The 21,191-nt window shown below is 35.5% G+C and overlaps 1 protein-coding gene across 2 annotated transcripts in view; it reads right to left on the bottom strand.

Moving 5' to 3' along the window:
* Positions 1-21,191, bottom strand: part of LOC145678820 (uncharacterized) — a 386,382-nt gene that overhangs the window by 13,291 nt on the left and 351,900 nt on the right. For both annotated transcript variants that reach the window (XM_081749361.1, XM_081749362.1), the window contains exon 2: positions 3,812-3,982. In XM_081749361.1, the coding sequence (XP_081605487.1) occupies positions 3,812-3,982 (171 nt within the window). The remainder of the gene's footprint in view (positions 1-3,811; positions 3,983-21,191) is intronic.

Raw genomic sequence — 21,191 nt, 5'->3', positions numbered from 1 at the left:
CTGGATCTGTTGGAATTTTATTATTTGAAACAGGTAATTATTGATATACAACGCTAATTTCAACATTGAATCTAAGGATTTTTTAGTCATCACTCATAGTCTAAGATCATAGGTATTGTTGCATAGTTGAAATCCGTTTATTTGTTAGTTGAGTACTCAAAAGCCGGATAAAGTTTGATAATTAACCGTGAAATGCATTATTTTATCAAAATATTTTTGGTTCTCAATGTTTGTTTTGCTAAAGAATGTAGTTGATTTAAAAAAAATGAAACTTTTTGCAGTAAGCAGCAGCAGGTGATTATCAAAACCAATTGATGTCGAGGGCGCCGATTTATCTGTAACTTAGGGTGAGGGGGCATTCAGATATTGTGTTTAGTAGCAGACAAGGGTCTAAGAAGGCATATATGAGAATTTTAAGACAAATTTAATTCAAATTATGCCAAATATGGTATATTCAAAAAAATACAAAAATACATATAACAATAAAAAAATATATTATTCATAAAAATACACGGGGGCCCGGTCCCCCTAGGATCGGCGCCCTTGATTGACGTAGAACAAAAACAAGTTCACACTTTTGAACTTTAGTTTGAATTTGTAGTCTAAGATGTTTTTCTTCATGCAATCTGATTAATCACTTTAAAATCTTTGTTTATTTCTTTTTGAAAAATTTGTTTAAAATTTTAGTTTCAAACTATTTAAAATTTAGTATTATAGTTACAACTCATAGCCTAAGGTCATTGGATGCCATTGGGTCAAATATTTTAATTTGAGAATTTTAAATTTGAACATTTGGCTTGAAATTTTTAATTTGAAAATTATTCGACCAGAAGGTTATACTGGAAAAATTGTTAATTAACAGGGAAATCTAAGAACAAAAGTTATAAAGCTGTATGTAAACGTTGTTAGCGAGTTTTGTTAGTTCTGACGATTTATAAAGAAAGAATTACAAAAATCTTTATGTAAAAGTTGTAAAACAAGTTCTGTTAATTTACGCTAAATATTTAAGGAAAGAACTGTAAGAGAAATTATATGTACAATTTTTAAAGAGAGAATTATAAGAAAAACGTATATCTAAGTGCATTCTGTTAACTTTTGGGGAATTTATATGTAAAATGTAGCCGAAACTAGGGTAGTGGAAAAAAGCACCGCAACCAGACTTCTTAACTTATTTGAAGTACGAGGAAATGAGAGATTTTAGTAACACATTTAAAATTCAACAATTATTTTAAAAAAAAATCAGAAATAAAAATTAAAAAATGGGTTAAAAGTGAGTTACTGTGATCCCGTAGTTTTTTAAAAACTTTTTTGGGTTTAAAATGTAGGTTTTAATGAGCTGTGTCCAATGGCAACACTTTTGATTCCTGGAACCAAGCGTTTCAAGGTCAAATTAGGGATGGGACCATTTGGGCAATGCCAACTAGTGACGGACTGGGACGAAATGAGTGTTATTCGATTCGTTCACACGTACAAAAATAATTGTAAGTTTAAGTATATGTTTATGGTACAACTCATAAAGAACGGCAATCAAACCTTATCCGGGCAACCGGGGCCTTCCAGGCCCAGTAGCTTCATTTTTTGAAAAGCTCAATAACCATACATATTTCGATGACAAAATTCTGAATTCTTCTATCCTTAGTCGAAGTTAAAATCATGAACATATCGAGTTTGTAAAGCTAATGGATGAAAAAATTAAAAATATTTTCCTGACGTAACTGGGCAACCGGGGCCTAGGAGGCCCCGTATAACTTTAGTGCAATTCCTGTGATATATTAGATCAAATTGTCTCATAATTATATATTGAACACGTGGCTATTGTAACCTTTAGTCGGAACAGTATGTGACAATAGACATTGAATTTTACGTGTTCTGCACTTATAAAATATACTGGACTGAGAGGCCCCGGTTTTCCGTCTACGTTACAAAAATGTCTTGCCCGAAGAAGAGTTAAAACGGTGTTTTTAAATATATTTGGATATTAGTTTGAATTTTGTTGATAAGATAATAAGAGACTTTGATATGCAATAAAAAAAATTGAAATAAATATCAGTCATCATCTGAAAAATCAAAATGACTGCGGCCAAAGCGCTTTTAATAAACCTAATACCCCAAAAAAAAAAAAAAAAAAAAACTATCAAATGTTGCAAGACTTGAAAATTGTAAAGAAAAATTTAATTGACGATACTAAAATTAAGAAAATTCCATCAATCAGTAAGAAAGTTATAGGCTAGTGTTAATAATTGTGAAATATTCTTACCTGACACATATTTAAATATCATTAGAAAAGAAGATATGGAACACATGAAAAATATGTTTTTGGTCTATAAAGGACTACCAGTTTTAAATGGTAGTAGATCATTCCACAATATTGAGTTTGGATTCTATGAAGTGGAAGAGAAAGAAGAAAATGAAGAAGATGACTTCTAAATTAAAATAATCAAATTAAGCTTAAGAAACTTTCATTATTATTATTATTATTATTATTATTATTATTATTATTATTATTATTATTATTATTATTATTATTATTATTATTATTATTATTATTATGATCATTATTATTATTATGATCATTATTATGATCTAGTGTGTGTGTGTGTGTGTGCCATTATTAACGAAATTCACTTGCCAAAAATCTTCTCAAAAATTTAAATTAAAAATTACAAGTTAAATATTTTGTATAGAAAATTTTAATCACTCCAATTTGATAATAAAGAATTTGGAGTATTATTTTTTGTAAAAATTTCTTTGTAATTTTTTGTTTAAAATTCAATAAGAAAATAGGGATTGGCGAGTTTGGCCCAGAAACCCTCATCTCTACTACTATAGTTAATTCCCTTATGTTTAATCGATCTTTTCTTACATACAGCATACAGAACACAAATGTGGAACGTAAAACTAAATGTTTCATTTCAGTGTTCACAAGTAGAACTAGTCATTCAAATAACCTCAAAAGCGTATAATAAAGGAGCAATTCACATCGGTAATAATCTCTAGTTTCACATGTAAGTTAATCAGGAACTTCGGAGACCTTGATGTTATATTTATGCAATGTCTTCTTATCAACAGCAAGGTCTCCGAAGTTCTTCCTAAACCTATAGAAAAATATATCACAAATTTAAAATAATTTTTTACTAATCCCCAGGAAAGTAGTGGCGTCTATAGGGTTAACTGTCAATGTGACCAAATATATAGAGGTCAAACAAAAAGGAATATTTATACCAGAATCGCCGAGCACATTCGCACGTCCAAATCTCGTAGCTTACAACAGTTATCTGGATTGGCATCACATCTCAAAGAAAATAACCACAACATTGTTAATTCATGTTTGATCGAAAAAGCAAAAACAGCAACTGAACAGAAAATTAAATAAGCTTATTATATTCATAAGAAGAAACCGGCACTCAATTCAGATAAAGGTGACATAAATGCCATTTGGTGAAATGTTTTTGCGGTGACTATTAGCCTTTTACTTACATTATTTCTATCAAAATTTAAATTTGTGTGGCTTCTTGCTTTTGATTTTCGCATCGAAATCAGCAAAGAAAATGCTTCCTTTTTCATGGAACTTCAAGTTGAACATACTGCCATCGCCTACTACGTCATTCATTGTGACGTCATTAATACTTTCCTCTTACTTAATGCTTAAACCCTTACCGTGTATGTAGCCACTATAAAGTACATAGCTAGGTAGTTTCAAAGCCAGTATTTTTGTACTATTGAAATTCCCTGTTGCCGTACTTTCACAACTTATAGTAGGTATATAGTAGTATAAATATCTGTATATCAAATAACTAGCAATAATACTTACATAGCAAAGGCGATGTGTAGCATACACACTTGTCTTCCAACATCTGCCAAGACCCATAGCAATACGAACACTCTGTTTCACAGTTGGACACTTCCTGATTCTCTTCAGATTTTTCTTTGATCACCAAATCCAGAACTCCTTCCGATTGTTGTGGTTTGCACAGAATACATCCTGAAATGACATTCGTTTATTTATTTATTTATTTTTAAATTTCGAAGTGCTCCTTTTGCGTCTCATAATAAGCTAATGTGCCTTCATCAGAGTAGTTTCGAGTTCAAGTCCTGGGAAGATTACTTATCTGAATTGGAAAACAAATGAGAAACTACACACTTGAATTAAGAGTTAGTGAATTTCAATTTGGAAAGCCATCACTCGCGGTTATGGAGGCCAACGTGCTTGGCAAAAATCATATAAATAAAAGCTTTCTAACAGCATTTTTTTGTTTTATTGGCAGAAATTTAGCATTCCATTTCAGCACTGAGGCAGTATGAGATTGGACCTACAGTTTGAAAGTGAAAACCGAAATATCGGGAGCTGTTCAATGATCTCCCACCAGAAATCGAGTTCAGGATGCAGTATACTAAAGGTGAACGCGCTATCCACTAGTGCAGCGAAATACTGACTTTCTTGAGTAGTCAAGTAGAACTTTTAGACTAGTTTCGAGTATAAAAATCACTTCTTGGAACCAACTAGCAAGTTCAAGCACCAATCAGAACTTTTTCAGACATTTGAACATTCGGTGTTACGATTTACTAACAGGTAAATCATACGTTCGTATATTTTGCAATACCATAGTCAGTCGCTTTACGAAATACTTACAGCTAAAACCAAACGAAATTCATACCACATAGGTTAAACCTACGTAAGTTAAACATACTCCAACTGGCACAAAACATAGAAGAATGACAAAATTTGAGTTGTTAACGCTCCACAAATTAAATGTGTTCCCTCGAATGATTCACTTATTTTATGTCGTTCATGAACGATCCAATCACTTAATCGAGACCCATTAATGTTATAATAATGGTATCAAATCAAATTAACCATGATTTGTTCCAAAATAAATCGATTTTATTTGTGAATCGTTATATGAGGATGCTATGCTAAACATTTTATCCAGTTTGACAAATTCCAGAAAAGACATGTATGTGCGGATGCTATAGGGGCTATAGTTTCCTCTTGACGCTCAGGTATACACTGGGTAAAATGGGCTTCAATCCTACTTTCACTACACTGGATAAAGCACGAAACTATGGTTTAGCCCCTTCCTTAATCATATCCTGGATCCGCGGCTTTTGAAACAACACCGACAACGTTTGGAAGGTGATTCCTGACACCAAGATAAGACAAAAAGTATAGACCAACTTGGGTGCACAGATACTTCCTTTCGGAGTTACAGGTTGTCGGAAACACAAAATATGAACTTTAACCGCCTTTTCAAATTATCCGGCGATTTGCCGGATCCGTTTCCGGCGAATTGCCGGCCAAGGTAGAAAGGCATTGCAAGCAATGGAGCTTTTGACATATGTGCGGCGGTCGCTAGACATTTATCCGGCGAGCAAAAACAGCCGGATCTCCCTGCTAGAATCCGGCGCGGCAGATCGCCGTGTATAGCCAAGCGGGACATTGCAAGCAATGAAGCTCTTCACATATACGCGGCAAACTGCCGGATGGGTGTTGGGGGTGGAAGCAAGTTATGCCAGGAAAGAGTAGAGAGTGACTGCGATAATATGGATGCGTGTGTTTTACATATATACACACACACACACACACACACACACACATATATATATAACTTGAAATTATTCGATTAATAAATTTGGAAATAGACCGTCTAAGAGGAGAAACTTCCTCTAGTGAAAGTTATTTTCTCGAAATCCCTAGATGGGTATAGACGTAGCAGTGTGCGATTGCAGATATAAACTGTTACCAGTTACAAACCAAATATAGACGACGAATGGTTTTGTAAACCAATAGATATATATATATACATATAGAGATATATATAAATGACCACAAACTAAGTTAAATGGAGCGAAACGTTTTGGACACTACGACTAGTGCGTGAGTTGTGATTTGGACGCTCGAAATTATTAATATTTTAATATCTCGACGTGAGGTAGAGACTCATATAAGTTCTAATACACCAAAAAGTTTTTTTTTCTTTCCTCTTTGTCCAATTTTTTTTTAAGTGAAATAAGTTTTTTTCTTTTGCGTATGTCGCAAATCATCATTTTGCTTTAGCATGCCTAAGATATGATACGTGTAATTATTTTCTTTTTGTTTTCCTTTCTTTTTCGTTTGTCAATATGATTGAATATATAAAAAATTACTAAAATATAACACTATGTACTCTATTAATATATAACCAAGAACTTGTGCGTTTAATATTTTCTTCATAATTATTTGTTTTGTCCTTTTTTTTCACTATGAATGTAATAAACTATTTGTACCTTTGTAGCTAGTTGATTTTCCTTTAAACATATATACACTGTCCTGAGTGAGTGAGCGTGTGAATGCATGATAGATTTAATATAAGTAATTTTAGTGATATCATTTGTCATATTAACATCTGTAATATATGTGTCATGTTTTAATATATGTGTTAAGGTAAATAACCTAGGTCATGAAGGACCGTCACTAATGGTTTAAATCGGCTCGAGGAGTGAAGCAAAAATAGCAGGATAAGCCTAAATACGACATCTTTCTTCCAGGAAGTTGAGACTTTTATTGATGCGATACATAAATTTATATTGAGTTGATAAGTGTGATTTTTTTTTTCTTTCCTCGGCTAATTCATATGTGTGGTCGATCCTAGAGGACAGAGTTCAGATGCTGGATAGTTATCAGTCACCGGTCGGAATAACTTTACAAAGAATTAAATTTCACTTTTCTCATTTCCAGGTCTAGGTCTGGGCAATCCCATGATCGTGGTGCCTGGAGCTAGGTCTGGGTAGTATGAGGGAACATGTGTCTATTCCGAAGCATTCCAAAATTGATTAGTTGCTAATAACATTTAGAATGATTCATCTTTCAACGACTTTCCCGACCTTTTCCTATATTTCCGGAATTATCCAGTAATCTGTTTCTCATTAAAATACCCTATCTCTTTTCTTTCTTCTTTACCTACCTCCTTCTTTTACCCTTCTACTTTCTTCTCTTTCTTTCCTATTTCTAAATGAAAGAAAACGGAGTCATGATTGAGAGTAGTCGCTATTGGCACGGTCAATAAGTTGTTTCGATGAGTTTTCTTCGGGAGTCCGATATGGAATAATTAACAATAACAAAAGGTTTATTGGAAGTTACTCTCTCGGAAAATAATCTGGATTCCAATCAGTAAGTGATCTTTCGTAATCGTCCTCGTTAAAGAGAATTAATTTTAGCGACTCCTCTCCAACTATTACATTAGCTTTTTTATCTTCGTTAATTTTTTTTAACGTATTCTTTCAATTTTGGCTAACCGTGACAGGATCCGTTGCCCTAGAAACTGCAGTTTCTATGGCAACGGACAGAAGTTTTCTTTCAATATTGGCGACCGTTGACATAGGACAGTTACCATGGAAACAATTGTTTTCCCTGGTAACGGATCTGAAATTATTTATTAAACACTGTTTAGGATCGAGCACATATTGACTTGGCCACAAAAGGTGCATAATTAAAAGTTACAGTGAGATTAAATAATTATAGTCATTGGCTGTTCTGCTATCTTTGTCTCTCTCTGTAGAAAGGGGGAAATGAAGGAATTTGTCAAAGTAAATTCTAAAAATGGAAAATGCTGGAAGTTGACCCAAGGAGGGAATTAGATAGGAGTCCCTTAATTTATGAACATTGCCTGAATAATAAGTCTTGTTAGTTTATAAGGATATAATTGCATGTGTTTATATTGTGTCTTTTTATATGGAAACTATGGCAACTAATAGGGAAGTAGTATCACACGAGAACGCGGAAGTCTCATGTACACAATGTACTTTAGAAAGTAGTGAGAAAAGAGCTCGCGTCTCTCGTAGGCTAGTGAGGTGTCACGAATGTGGGCTGAAATGGATCCATTTCAGTTGTATTAATTTAGAGGATACTGCGGAAAATGCAGAAAAGGTCCGGGCTGGTGAGATAGTCAAATATTGTAAAGAATGTGAGGGGAAGCTCCACCAGTCGCGTGAACCCATGAGTTTATCCTCTGAAAAAGAAAATGAGCATCCCGATTCGGACGGTGAACGAGGGTATAGTACCCCGAAGAACCGAGGCCAAATATCTCCAGTGGAGATATCTGACCTCGATGATGATGAAAGAGATGGGGATCCAGTTGGTGATAAACCCAAAGAAAAGAAAAGGAAGACTGGGTCATCTAATAATGACGCTCTCCTCCTTTCATTGCAACAAATGCTACAGGAAATGAGACGCGAAATAAATGAAAATATAGATAATAATAGCCGAGAGATGAGACGCGAAATGAATGAAAATAGCCGCGAAATAAATGAAAAAATAGATAATAATAGCCGAGAGATGAGACGCGAAATGAATGAAAATAGCCGCGAAATAAATGAAAAAATAGATAATAATAGCCGAGAGATGAGACGCGAAATGAATAAGAATAGCCGGGAAATGAATGAAAAAATAGATGCCTCGAACCGAGAAACCGAATCTCGATTCGAAGTATTAACTCACAAAATAGACAACATATGTTTGGACTTTGCTTCCTCAATAAACAAATTGAGAGAGCAAACGTCTACTGACATCGATTTGGTCAGATGCGAGGCTCAACAGTCCATAAAGCAACTTCAGCAGGAGACTGAAAGTAAATTAGATCATGTAAATTCTGAAATTGAAGAAATGGATACAAAATTACATAAAATCGACAATAAACTAGAAACACAGCAGGCCGAAATTGATAGTTTAAAGTCAACCTTGTCAGACTTATCATTGAAAACCGAACTGGAAGTAACTGACCAGAAAGTTTCGAAAATTCAAAATGACATAGTAAATATTCGAAAAGAAATGACAAAATCTAGTCGTGAAAAATCAGAGGTAACCTATCCTTTCCCCGGTAGCGATTCCTCAGGAATATTACCCGCTACAACTACCCGTGGCGCAGGAAAAGAAAATTTAATGTCGGTTGATGCACGGGATATTGCGACGCACTACCCCATGCATCGGTCAGAACCCAAGTCGTGGTTCAATTCTAATAGTGTGCCGAATCAGTCGAGTGTTGTGACGACTACGGTCACTAGCGTGAGTGCTCCCTCCTTACATGGAGGTATACAATCACATAGCGTGTTGCCGGAAAAAGGAGATGGGTGCCATTCTGAGTCGTTGTTCATGGGTGCGATTGGTCCGGGGATGGAGCCCAACATGTTCAATACGACCAACAGAATCCCTTTCACTTACATGGGTAGTTATAACACCGCTACTACGTCGTCGGTGGTAAATCCGGTGACGACTCCGATCGTGCAGGAGAATATGTTAATTCCCAGTAACTATTCCCCTACTCATGTTAGCGTGAGCTCTAAAGTGTCCCTCCGGGATATTGAACATTTTCCCACTTTCGATGGGAACATTGCGAACTGGTTACCTCGTGTTTTCCTGCTACCTAAAAGGTGAACTCACAATTTCCAAAATCTTAAGCTTTTTAACTGTACCGAGGACAAAAAACGGGAACTTCTATCTCAATACCCAAAGTGAATGTTACACTGTCTCATTTGAGTGTATGAGTGTATGAGTGTATGAGTGAGTAGTTAGTTTATTAGTATTAATACATGTTAATTCTATTCGACAAAATTTTGTTATTCAAACAAAATTTTTTTTTAACGACGCCGGGGAACTGTAATATGCCATTACAGTCTAATGAAATTATGTTTTTAATAGGAGGGTGCCCGAAATTTTTTGCACCGACTGTACTTGACGTTTAACAAAAAATTTCTGGCTGTTCAGATAATCCGTAAATTTTATTTGTTATTCTATTTCAAATTAACATGGAAAAACTGTAAAAAAGTTCATTGGGAATGATAGTTTTGGGAATCAATATCTTTATTTATATTTTAAATTAGTTATAAGTCTTGCATATGTATATGTAAATGGATTATTACAATTCTTACGGTGTCAGTGCTATCCGAAAATATAGATCCACTATTGGACGAAACTTTCCAGATCAAATAACCAATCTAAAATTCGACAGAATTTTCAGGACCACCCTTCACCTCTCTTTTAGATACTTAGGTCCTTCTAAAAAACTAGTTTAATCCAGATTCTACCAAATTTTATTCGTTTCAAAGCCCCACCGCCAAAATGCTTAGTTTTGATTGGCTGATAAACCCACGCTATGATATTAGGGCGCAATTATTCCATTCCAAGCCGGAAAATCTTGCTGACAACAGCCAGATTTCGATCGTCGAGCTTAAAAGGTCGCAACGGAGTGAGAAAACTGCAAACAAGGTAATATTTGGGAGTTTTTTAACCTAAAATCGTTGGAAGTCTCTAGGAGCCAAAAAACTATTAAATTTCATACTAAAACTGAGCTGAAATAGGAAGTGCAACATTGCAACGCCATGTTGAGCAGATATAATGAGTGATGGACAGGTTCCACGAAGTGCATCAGTTTGCTAGTGGTTCTTAAATATCCACAGACAGTTTCGGAAGAGTGGTGTTTTTTCCCTTTAAATACTTTTATCCTTAAAACTATTCCTGTTAGAGTTACGTTAGGCTTGCCCCCCTTTCCGTTCAGTAATCTGTCTGTGTAGTTAGTACGTGATTTTTTTTTTATACATGGCGGTATTTAATTTCTTTGTAGTTAAGATAGGTAGAATAATGGACGTGTAAATTTACAGTAGGGGCTCCTATCTGACTCCCAAATTGGGAGTCCGGCTTCCAGCGGGATGAGTTGAACATGTAGTTTGTTCCGGGTTCCTGCCCCTTCAGGGCAGGGGTCCTATTGCTAGCTAATACTCCGATATGTCCCCTCAGGGCATCGATTAAATAGGTCGAGTAAAGAATATGATTTGGTAAATATAAGGGCCAGTTGGCCCTGTTCATTTCTTTCCTTTCGTTACCTTTCATAGAGCCGATTTAACATGGTAAAATCTGAATGATTTCTGTGTATATTTATTAGTATAACATGTATTAATGTAGTGTGTAGTATGAATGTGGCATGATGTGTCTTGTAGTTCGAGTAGTATGTGTATATTTGTAATGTAGTATCAGTGATAGTGATAATTAAGTGATGAAAGAGTGTGTTGGACAGTGTAGTATTTACTATGCGATAAATTTTGATTACTCCGTCATTAAGTGAACGTAATATAGTATAATGATTCCGTGTACAAGGTCACATTCAGTTGTTCAAGGGTTGATTACATCGTCGCTAGCCCTAGTGTCAAAAGTCAGTACTAACCGCCATTCTTCTGTCGAGGTGCTTAGTGATTTAGTTTTCATGAAATTGACCTTTCTTTCCGAAATAAAACCTAGAAGGTATAATTCACAGCCCATATGAATGTACAGTTAGGTCAAGTGACCCAAAATTAATATATTCTGAAAGTTTCAACATTCTGCATAGTCTAGAAATCTAAATATTTAAATAAATAAACAATACGTAAATTTTTAACAGAAGTCGGGCGATATGATGCTAGTTCTTCGCTTTGAAATTATATTAAATGTCCATTTTTCTTCGTGGCTGTAGAATTTCATTGTTGATGCAGAATTTTATAAACATTAGACATTATCGCAGATAATTCTATTTTCAGTGAACATACATAGGATTTTTTTTTTCTTTCGTTCTTAATAAAGCTACCAAGTATTACATAGTATTGTGTGTGTGGTAAAAGAGTCTTGGGTTCGAGTGAGGTTGTCGTGCGGTGATCGGAATGGGAAAATGTTTGTAGTGATTATAGATTTTAAAGGATTATGATGAAATGTGTAAATAGGCTGGGCGTAGATAGAGGAAACAGGGTGTTTGTAGAATATAGCGTCGTGGCAAATGAATATTAATGTGAATATGAATATTAATAAGTATATGAATATTGTAGTAAATGAATATAGAATATAGGACACCCATATAGTTAAATATATAGTAGCCCAGTGAATACTTCGCCGCGTGTTGATATATAGATATTGAATAGATACGTGTAACTACAAACATCTCAGGTTCTGACCCCTGCACCATAATATCACGCGGACCGGAGGGCGATATATAGTCGGACTACGGTAATACTTTGTAGTTTATGTGTCATAATAGTAATCAACCATAGTAATACCATCTGATAGAATGGGTAGCATCATATAATCGCTGACTAGACATATGGGATTGCCCAGACCTAGACCTGGAAATGAGAAAAGTGAAATTTAATTCTTTGTAAAGTTATTCCGACCGGTGACTGATAACTATCCAGCATCTGAACTCTGTCCTCTAGGATCGACCACACATATGAATTAGCCGAGGAAAGAAAAAAAAAATCACACTTATCAACTCAATATAAATTTATGTATCGCATCAATAAAAGTCTCAACTTCCTGGAAGAAAGATGTCGTATTTAGGCTTATCCTGCTATTTTTGCTTCACTCCTCGAGCCGATTTAAACCATTAGTGACGGTCCTTCATGACCTAGGTTATTTACCTTAACACATATATTAAAACATGACACATATATTACAGATGTTAATATGACAAATGATATCACTAAAATTACTTATATTAAATCTATCATGCATTCACACGCTCACTCACTCAGGACAGTGTATATATGTTTAAAGGAAAATCAACTAGCTACAAAGGTACAAATAGTTTATTACATTCATAGTGAAAAAAAAGGACAAAACAAATAATTATGAAGAAAATATTAAACGCACAAGTTCTTGGTTATATATTAATAGAGTACATAGTGTTATATTTTAGTAATTTTTTATATATTCAATCATATTGACAAACGAAAAAGAAAGGAAAACAAAAAGAAAATAATTACACGTATCATATCTTAGGCATGCTAAAGCAAAATGATGATTTGCGACATACGCAAAAGAAAAAAACTTATTTCACTTAAAAAAAAATTGGACAAAGAGGAAAGAAAAAAAAACTTTTTGGTGTATTAGAACTTATATGAGTCTCTACCTCACGTCGAGATATTAAAATATTAATAATTTCGAGCGTCCAAATCACAACTCACGCACTAGTCGTAGTGTCCAAAACGTTTCGCTCCATTTAACTTAGTTTGTGGTCATTTATATATATCTCTATATGTATATATATATATCTATTGGTTTACAAAACCATTCGTCGTCTATATTTGGTTTGTAACTGGTAACAGTTTATATCTGCAATCGCACACTGCTACGTCTATACCCATCTAGGGATTTCGAGAAAATAACTTTCACTAGAGGAAGTTTCTCCTCTTAGACGGTCTATTTCCAAATTTATTAATCGAATAATTTCAAGTTATTTATCCAACACTGGGACACTTCACGAGACCTTTCATTAGGATCACTTTCGTATATGTTTATACATGGTTCGGATTAAAAAAAAAAAATGATCTTCCACTGGTGTACGGAGTATGATGGTTCAAATTGAGGATAAAAAAAAAACTGGTCAAGTCACAGGATACATATGAAGGTGAGACGGATTCAAGGTACACTTTCCACAATGGTTTTAGGTTAATTGTTCAGGGATAATATTCGTTATGATGTGGGTTACGTTTAGACCTGCCGATATTTTTTCAATGCATGCCATTATATAATTACAGAGGTTATCACTTACATTGATTCAGAAGAAAAGGAAAATTACTTAAGTGCACGGCGGTATTCTTAACAAAATCTACATTCTTAAATTCGTCGGAAGACTTCTGGTAAACTATAGCAACCAATACACGTCTAGGGGGGACAGACACGAGCGCTCTTACATATATTCATAATACATTTAATATCATACTTTTACTTTAACATCATATTCACATACTAATTACACATATATTTCGAAGTATTTATTTCTCTCTCTATATATATATATTTATAATAAATGCGCACACATTTAAATTAATCATCCCCAACAATAAATTCTACGAAGGTTGCAACATTGTCCAAGAAAACAAATGACTTCCAACATTACATTTGGAAACAAATTTACTTTTATCTGATACCGCGCGTCTATAAATTTTTAACTTTTATATAATCAATTCGTGTTTAAATCATGAAGGAAAAAAAAAACTTTGTGAGGCAGGCACGTAACACAGAGCATTTCTAGATATAACTAGGTAAATCAAAATACAATTTCTGGGCCCAGGTTAACTACAAAGTAATTGAAAACCAAAACAGAAAGGAAAGTGACCAACGGATTAAAAAAAAACTTAAGACGAACGACGGTGAAAGAACGTAATCGAAGTGTCGTCAAATACTAAGTCTTTGTTCATTTCGGCGATAGGTCAAAATGTGATGGAGGACCCAATCATTATCTACTCCATTCATGAATCGTGTCTTGCAACGTCTCAGCTGGTAATTTCAGATCAGAGTTGTACGTTAAATAAATCGTAAGTAACAAGTTCAAAATCTTGGGGGGGGGGGAAGGTTGAAAAAATTAAAAAAACTTGAAGAAATGAAGACAGAGAGAGAGATAGAGAAGAAGGAAGACGAAGAATAGGGGCGCCAAAGACTTAAGTGAGAAATAACTAACGCTACAAAGTTAGAAGTCGAATTTCGCTCTCAACAAAATCCATAGCCAAAATATTCTTAACATGCCAAAAGGGGTTTGGCTTACCAAATAAATAGCCGATAAAACTGTCTGCGAAGATGAGACAAGTCTGTGTCCACAATGGGATTTTCGGAAAGACAAAGGCTTTAGGGAAATCCCACCACTCACCGTATCCGGTCAACACCCTTGCAGACCCCGAAATCCTCCGGAAGGTTAGAGACGGCGTTAATTTAGGATTTCAAAAGAAAAAAAATCATCCGACCTCTTGGAAACTAGAAGATTCCAGAATAGTAATGAAATTAGAGTAATAGCTAAGATATCCCTAATTAGTGATTTGCCAAAATAAAAAAAATTAAATAAACTGAATTTTGGATCGGTGATTTCTATGCCAAACCTCACCGATAGCTACCCTGCGCAGACACGCCACAGTCTGGGATGTCGTTAATTTCCCTCGTCTAATTAAACTAAGAAAAGAAATGAACATACTTAAAGGGACTAGGGGTCGACATCCGGGTACGCGAAAATAAATTTCAATAACTAATTGTTTTAATTCTGTACCCAGTCAGAGCTGTCGCCTCCATGAACATTGTAAGCTAGCCCGAGTAGGTAACGTGAAGGAAAAAAAAAATCTCACGGAGTGGTACATTCTATTTTTAAAACCGACCAGAAGATATGATTCACTACAGCCCTGTTGTCTAACTACTATTGTCTTTTCATAATTTATTATTCAATATGTCTAGTCAGCGATTATATGATGCTACCCATTCTATCAGATGGTATTACTATGGTTGATTACTATTATGACACATAAACTACAAAGTATTACCGTAGTCCGACTATATATCGCCCTCCGGTCCGCGTGATATTATGGTGCAGGGGTCAGAACCTGAGATGTTTGTAGTTACACGTATCTATTCAATATCTATATATCAACACGCGGCGAAGTATTCACTGGGCTACTATATATTTAACTATATGGGTGTCCTATATTCTATATTCATTTACTACAATATTCATATACTTATTAATATTCATATTCACATTAATATTCATTTGCCACGACGCTATATTCTACAAACACCCTGTTTCCTCTATCTACGCCCAGCCTATTTACACATTTCATCATAATCCTTTAAAATCTATAATCACTACAAACATTTTCCCATTCCGATCACCGCACGACAACCTCACTCGAACCCAAGACTCTTTTACCACACACACAATACTATGTAATACTTGGTAGCTTTATTAAGAACGAAAGAAAAAAAAAATCCTATGTATGTTCACTGAAAATAGAATTATCTGCGATAATGTCTAATGTTTATAAAATTCTGCATCAACAATGAAATTCTACAGCCACGAAGAAAAATGGACATTTAATATAATTTCAAAGCGAAGAACTAGCATCATATCGCCCGACTTCTGTTAAAAATTTACGTATTGTTTATTTATTTAAATATTTAGATTTCTAGACTATGCAGAATGTTGAAACTTTCAGAATATATTAATTTTGGGTCACTTGACCTAACTGTACATTCATATGGGCTGTGAATTATACCTTCTAGGTTTTATTTCGGAAAGAAAGGTCAATTTCATGAAAACTAAATCACTAAGCACCTCGACAGAAGAATGGCGGTTAGTACTGACTTTTGACACTAGGGCTAGCGACGATGTAATCAACCCTTGAACAACTGAATGTGACCTTGTACACGGAATCATTATACTATATTACGTTCACTTAATGACGGAGTAATCAAAATTTATCGCATAGTAAATACTACACTGTCCAACACACTCTTTCATCACTTAATTATCACTATCACTGATACTACATTACAAATATACACATACTACTCGAACTACAAGACACATCATGCCACATTCATACTACACACTACATTAATACATGTTATACTAATAAATATACACAGAAATCATTCAGATTTTACCATGTTAAATCGGCTCTATGAAAGGTAACGAAAGGAAAGAAATGAACAGGGCCAACTGGCCCTTATATTTACCAAATCATATTCTTTACTCGACCTATTTAATCGATGCCCTGAGGGGACATATCGGAGTATTAGCTAGCAATAGGACCCCTGCCCTGAAGGGGCAGGAACCCGGAACAAACTACATGTTCAACTCATCCCGCTGGAAGCCGGACTCCCAATTTGGGAGTCAGATAGGAGCCCCTACTGTAAATTTACACGTCCATTATTCTACCTATCTTAACTACAAAGAAATTAAATACCGCCATGTATAAAAAAAAAATCACGTACTAACTACACAGACAGATTACTGAACGGAAAGGGGGGCAAGCCTAACGTAACTCTAACAGGAATAGTTTTAAGGATAAAAGTATTTAAAGGGAAAAAACACCACTCTTCCGAAACTGTCTGTGGATATTTAAGAACCACTAGCAAACTGATGCACTTCGTGGAACCTGTCCATCACTCATTATATCTGCTCAACATGGCGTTGCAATGTTGCACTTCCTATTTCAGCTCAGTTTTAGTATGAAATTTAATAGTTTTTTGGCTCCTAGAGACTTCCAACGATTTTAGGTTAAAAAACTCCCAAATATTACCTTGTTTGCAGTTTTCTCACTCCGTTGCGACCTTTTAAGCTCGACGATCGAAATCTGGCTGTTGTCAGCAAGATTTTCCGGCTTGGAATGGAATAATTGCGCCCTAATATCATAGCGTGGGTTTATCAGCCAATCAAAACTAAGCATTTTGGCGGTGGGGCTTTGAAACGAATAAAATTTGGTAGAATCTGGATTAAACTAGTTTTTTAGAAGGACCTAAGTATCTAAAAGAGAGGTGAAGGGTGGTCCTGAAAATTCTGTCGAATTTTAGATTGGTTATTTGATCTGGAAAGTTTCGTCCAATAGTGGATCTATATTTTCGGATAGCACTGACACCGTAAGAATTGTAATAATCCATTTACATATACATATGCAAGACTTATAACTAATTTAAAATATAAATAAAGATATTGATTCCCAAAACTATCATTCCCAATGAACTTTTTTACAGTTTTTCCATGTTAATTTGAAATAGAATAACAAATAAAATTTACGGATTATCTGAACAGCCAGAAATTTTTTGTTAAACGTCAAGTACAGTCGGTGCAAAAAATTTCGGGCACCCTCCTATTAAAAACATAATTTCATTAGACTGTAATGGCATATTACAGTAGAATGATTAAGTTTTTTTTTTTTTACAGGCAACAATAGCTGTGTGTATTTTGTCGCTATTTTTAGCCCGGGCTCATAGCAACTAGGGGGAAGGGAAGGTGTAGAAGGCAGGAGTGGAGCATGTTTCATTTACTCGAAGTTTTAGTCTGTTACAAATTGTGTTCTGTTCGTGTTCTGGAAAAAGGTGCTACTGAAGTGTAGTTAGTGCGTGTGGTCACTAATTCCTGTGATTCATTATGCCTCACAAATGTGTACACAGTGCTGACAAATTTTGCTACAGTTGCGGACAGGCTACATTGAAATCGCAAAGGATACCAATAACGCCATAGTATATTAGGGAGGCGTACAGACCATACTTTGGCTGTGAAATCGGGGAACACGACAAGCCCTGGGTTCCTCACGTATGTTGTAAATTTTTATCTCGAGTCTTCAGATATCGTAAAGATTAACCATGGGCTTTGCTATACCTATGATCTGGCGAGAACCATCGAAGCATGTTGATGATTGTTACTTTTGTATGACAACTCCATTAACACAAGATATTTCCAAGAAGAAAAAGTTTTCCTTGACAACGTACTGTCGGTCATGTGACCAGTGCCTCACGCAGACGGACTCCCTGTTTCTGCCCTGTTTCTTTGTTCAAGTGGCAACAAACTTTCTAGGAAATAAGAGGGCAGAAAACTGTAAGGAACTTGGGACAAATCTTCTGCACTGCTACGATAGATTGGGGTGAAACATCTCCTCAAAGTCACATTTCTTAGTTTCCCACTTGGACTTCTTTCCTGACAACTATGGTGCTGTAAGCGATGAACACGAGGAACGCTTCCACCAGCAAATTTCGTACATGGAAATGAAATATCAAGGAAAGTGAAGTGCATCAAATGTTAGCCGATTACTGCTGGACACTAATCAGAGACGACAGCAGAAAACTACAAACGCCAGGCAAGGCGGTTGCGCCTTCAGTCACCTTTCTCCGAGGAATAACAAAAAGGTAAATACATGCATAAGCTTATATAGGCAATAACGTAAAGTTATCATAACTTCAAAACGAGAGCTAATCTTGCATTTTCATTGACATTTTCGTTATCAGCACACCCGAAAACATAAAGATTAGCTGTTTTCATGCCAGTTACAGAAAAAAGGTGAAATTTTGTTGGCTAGTGTTATTGGCAACATACGATAGCCAATCAATACTAGATCAGTCCATGAATATGAGTCATGGATTGACATATATTTATACTATGATATTGACAGGATCATGCCAATGACGTAACTAGAGGTAGGGAGGAAACGGGGGCTTGTGCTGCGGGCGCAGGATTTATGAGGGTGAAAAATTGGGCAAATATTTGGGGGAGCGTTTTGGTACTGTTGGTCAGGAGGGGACGGCGCTAAGGCAAGTTTTAACCCCGGGCGACAACTAGCATATTTTCGTCGCTGGTTCAGGCAGAAGTTTAACACGTTTTGCAAAAATCCGATGTTTCGTAGCCTACTAGTTGAAAGCTACCCTTTTCCCATATGATTATTTGGCATTTTTTTCAGACTACATTTGCTATTCAAATAATATGGGATTGAATTGCTACAAACCTTAAACGAAAGAGGTAAACAACGACGTGTGGAACATTGTAACTACTTTTGGTACGAACGTTTCTTTCACGTTTAGTGATCAGTGACAGGATCATGTTTCATCTCAGTGGCATAGGCGGAGCTATGGGGGGCATAAGAGGACATTGCCCCCCAACTGTTTGACAAAAATAAAAATGCCACCTATAAGATCCTTCCATTCTCATTTGTATTTACCGTATCCCCCAGCAGAAAAAAAGGTCTGCCCCCCAGGAAACAATTCCTAACTCCGCTCATGCTCAGTGGAAAAGTGAATCTTCCCAATATGAGTATATACAGATCAAAATTATATACAGATACGTAACAATAGATCATGAGACACAGCAAAACTGAATGTGTATTGTCCATTTGTACTTTATCTTTCTTTCTTTTTTTTTTGGGGGGGGGTGCTACAGGAATATCATCTCTGAAAACGTTGCTGAAGTGGCTCTTTACACAGTTACAAGCAAATCGCAATGCTTTTGTTTTCCAACAGGACGAATCAGCACAGCATTGGCACGTAGAGGTATGTCAGTGATGGCATTATCGTAAGAAACCTACAGATTTACACTGTTGGTCCCGAGGTCACCGGACCTTCTAATCTCTTGACTTTTTTGTTCTTGTGAGTGTTTATGAAAGATTATGTTTATATACTAGTCCCTTCCAATAACCTGGACAAGCTGCGAAACCATATAACAACAGTAATAGCATAAGTGGTTCAACTATTGACTATTTAAAAAATAGGCATATTGAGCACCTGTAAAAATTGTACCATATTTATATTCAGATGTTTATTTTAGAATATATGGTTCTATATTCATTTGTTTAAACAACTGTAGTCGAAGATTCTTTTCTGTACACCCTGCTGTATATAAAGAAACAGTATTATTATTAGAGTGATATATTGCGCGTTATACAGCAGGAAATGCAAGGCAGCTCCGGCAAGAATATTCCCTGCATTACCGAGGATACTCATCAAAGATTCAACAAAATTTCTGTTTCCTACACGTTGCTTGACAATGAAGAAGGCGTGACCTTCTGTACAGATTGTCCATCTTTAAAGAAATAATAATAAATTCCGTTAATAAATAAATAAATAGAATAAACCATTTAATAACAGATATTTACTTAATATTTAAGTAGTATATTGTTCTAGTAGTCAATAATAAAGGTCCGATCTGTGTAAACCATTTCTTAAAAAAGAAAAAGAAAAAAAAAAGAAAAAAGAAAAGAAAAAGTTACTGGCGCATCTCTGTGGGTATCAATTATAATAGATACAATAATTAGTGATTCAGGCTCTTAATTGTTGCTGAAGAAATTAGTGCAATAAAATGGGGAAAAATACTCTGTATACAAGACATGGATTCTACTATTATAGAAATAGATGGATATAGTGAGATTTCCGCAATAGGTAATATTAAAAGTCCCACACAAGCTTATTACAAACTAGAAATTATAAGTGGGTCGCTGGCAAGAGGTTGGGATAAAATGGGGGTCATGATAGGAATTAGGTTGAGAACCACTTGTTTAAAGTAATAACCTCAATCCCGATCGAAGTTACTGAGGACTAGCCCCAAAAAAATAACGCTCCACAGTGGGTAGTGAGCGCAATCTACATTGAAACTAATGAGCACAAATCCTGGGGAAAGAGCTCAAACCTGAGTGAGTGCGAGATCAAATGAAGTTAGTGAGAGCGATTCCGAGTGCACTCGAGAACTAGTAAAAAGTAATGAGCCCAGCTCCATTGCAGGTAATGACCGAAATTATTAAGCACGAGCCCAAATGAATGCAAGCCGCACTAAGTTCAATTACTGCGAGCTCCGTTCAGGGTAGTAAGCCCGCGAGCTCAGGTTAGGGAAGTGAGCCAAAGTGACGTTAGCGTTGGGGAGTCAGAGTAGAAACTAAATAAGTGAGCGTGATTCGCG

This window comes from Thermobia domestica, chromosome 2, assembly GCF_964235325.1.
Source record: "Thermobia domestica chromosome 2, izTheDome1.hap1.1, whole genome shotgun sequence".
Lineage (NCBI taxonomy): Eukaryota > Metazoa > Arthropoda > Insecta > Zygentoma > Lepismatidae > Thermobia > Thermobia domestica.
This window is presented reverse-complemented; position numbering and strand designations above follow the sequence as displayed.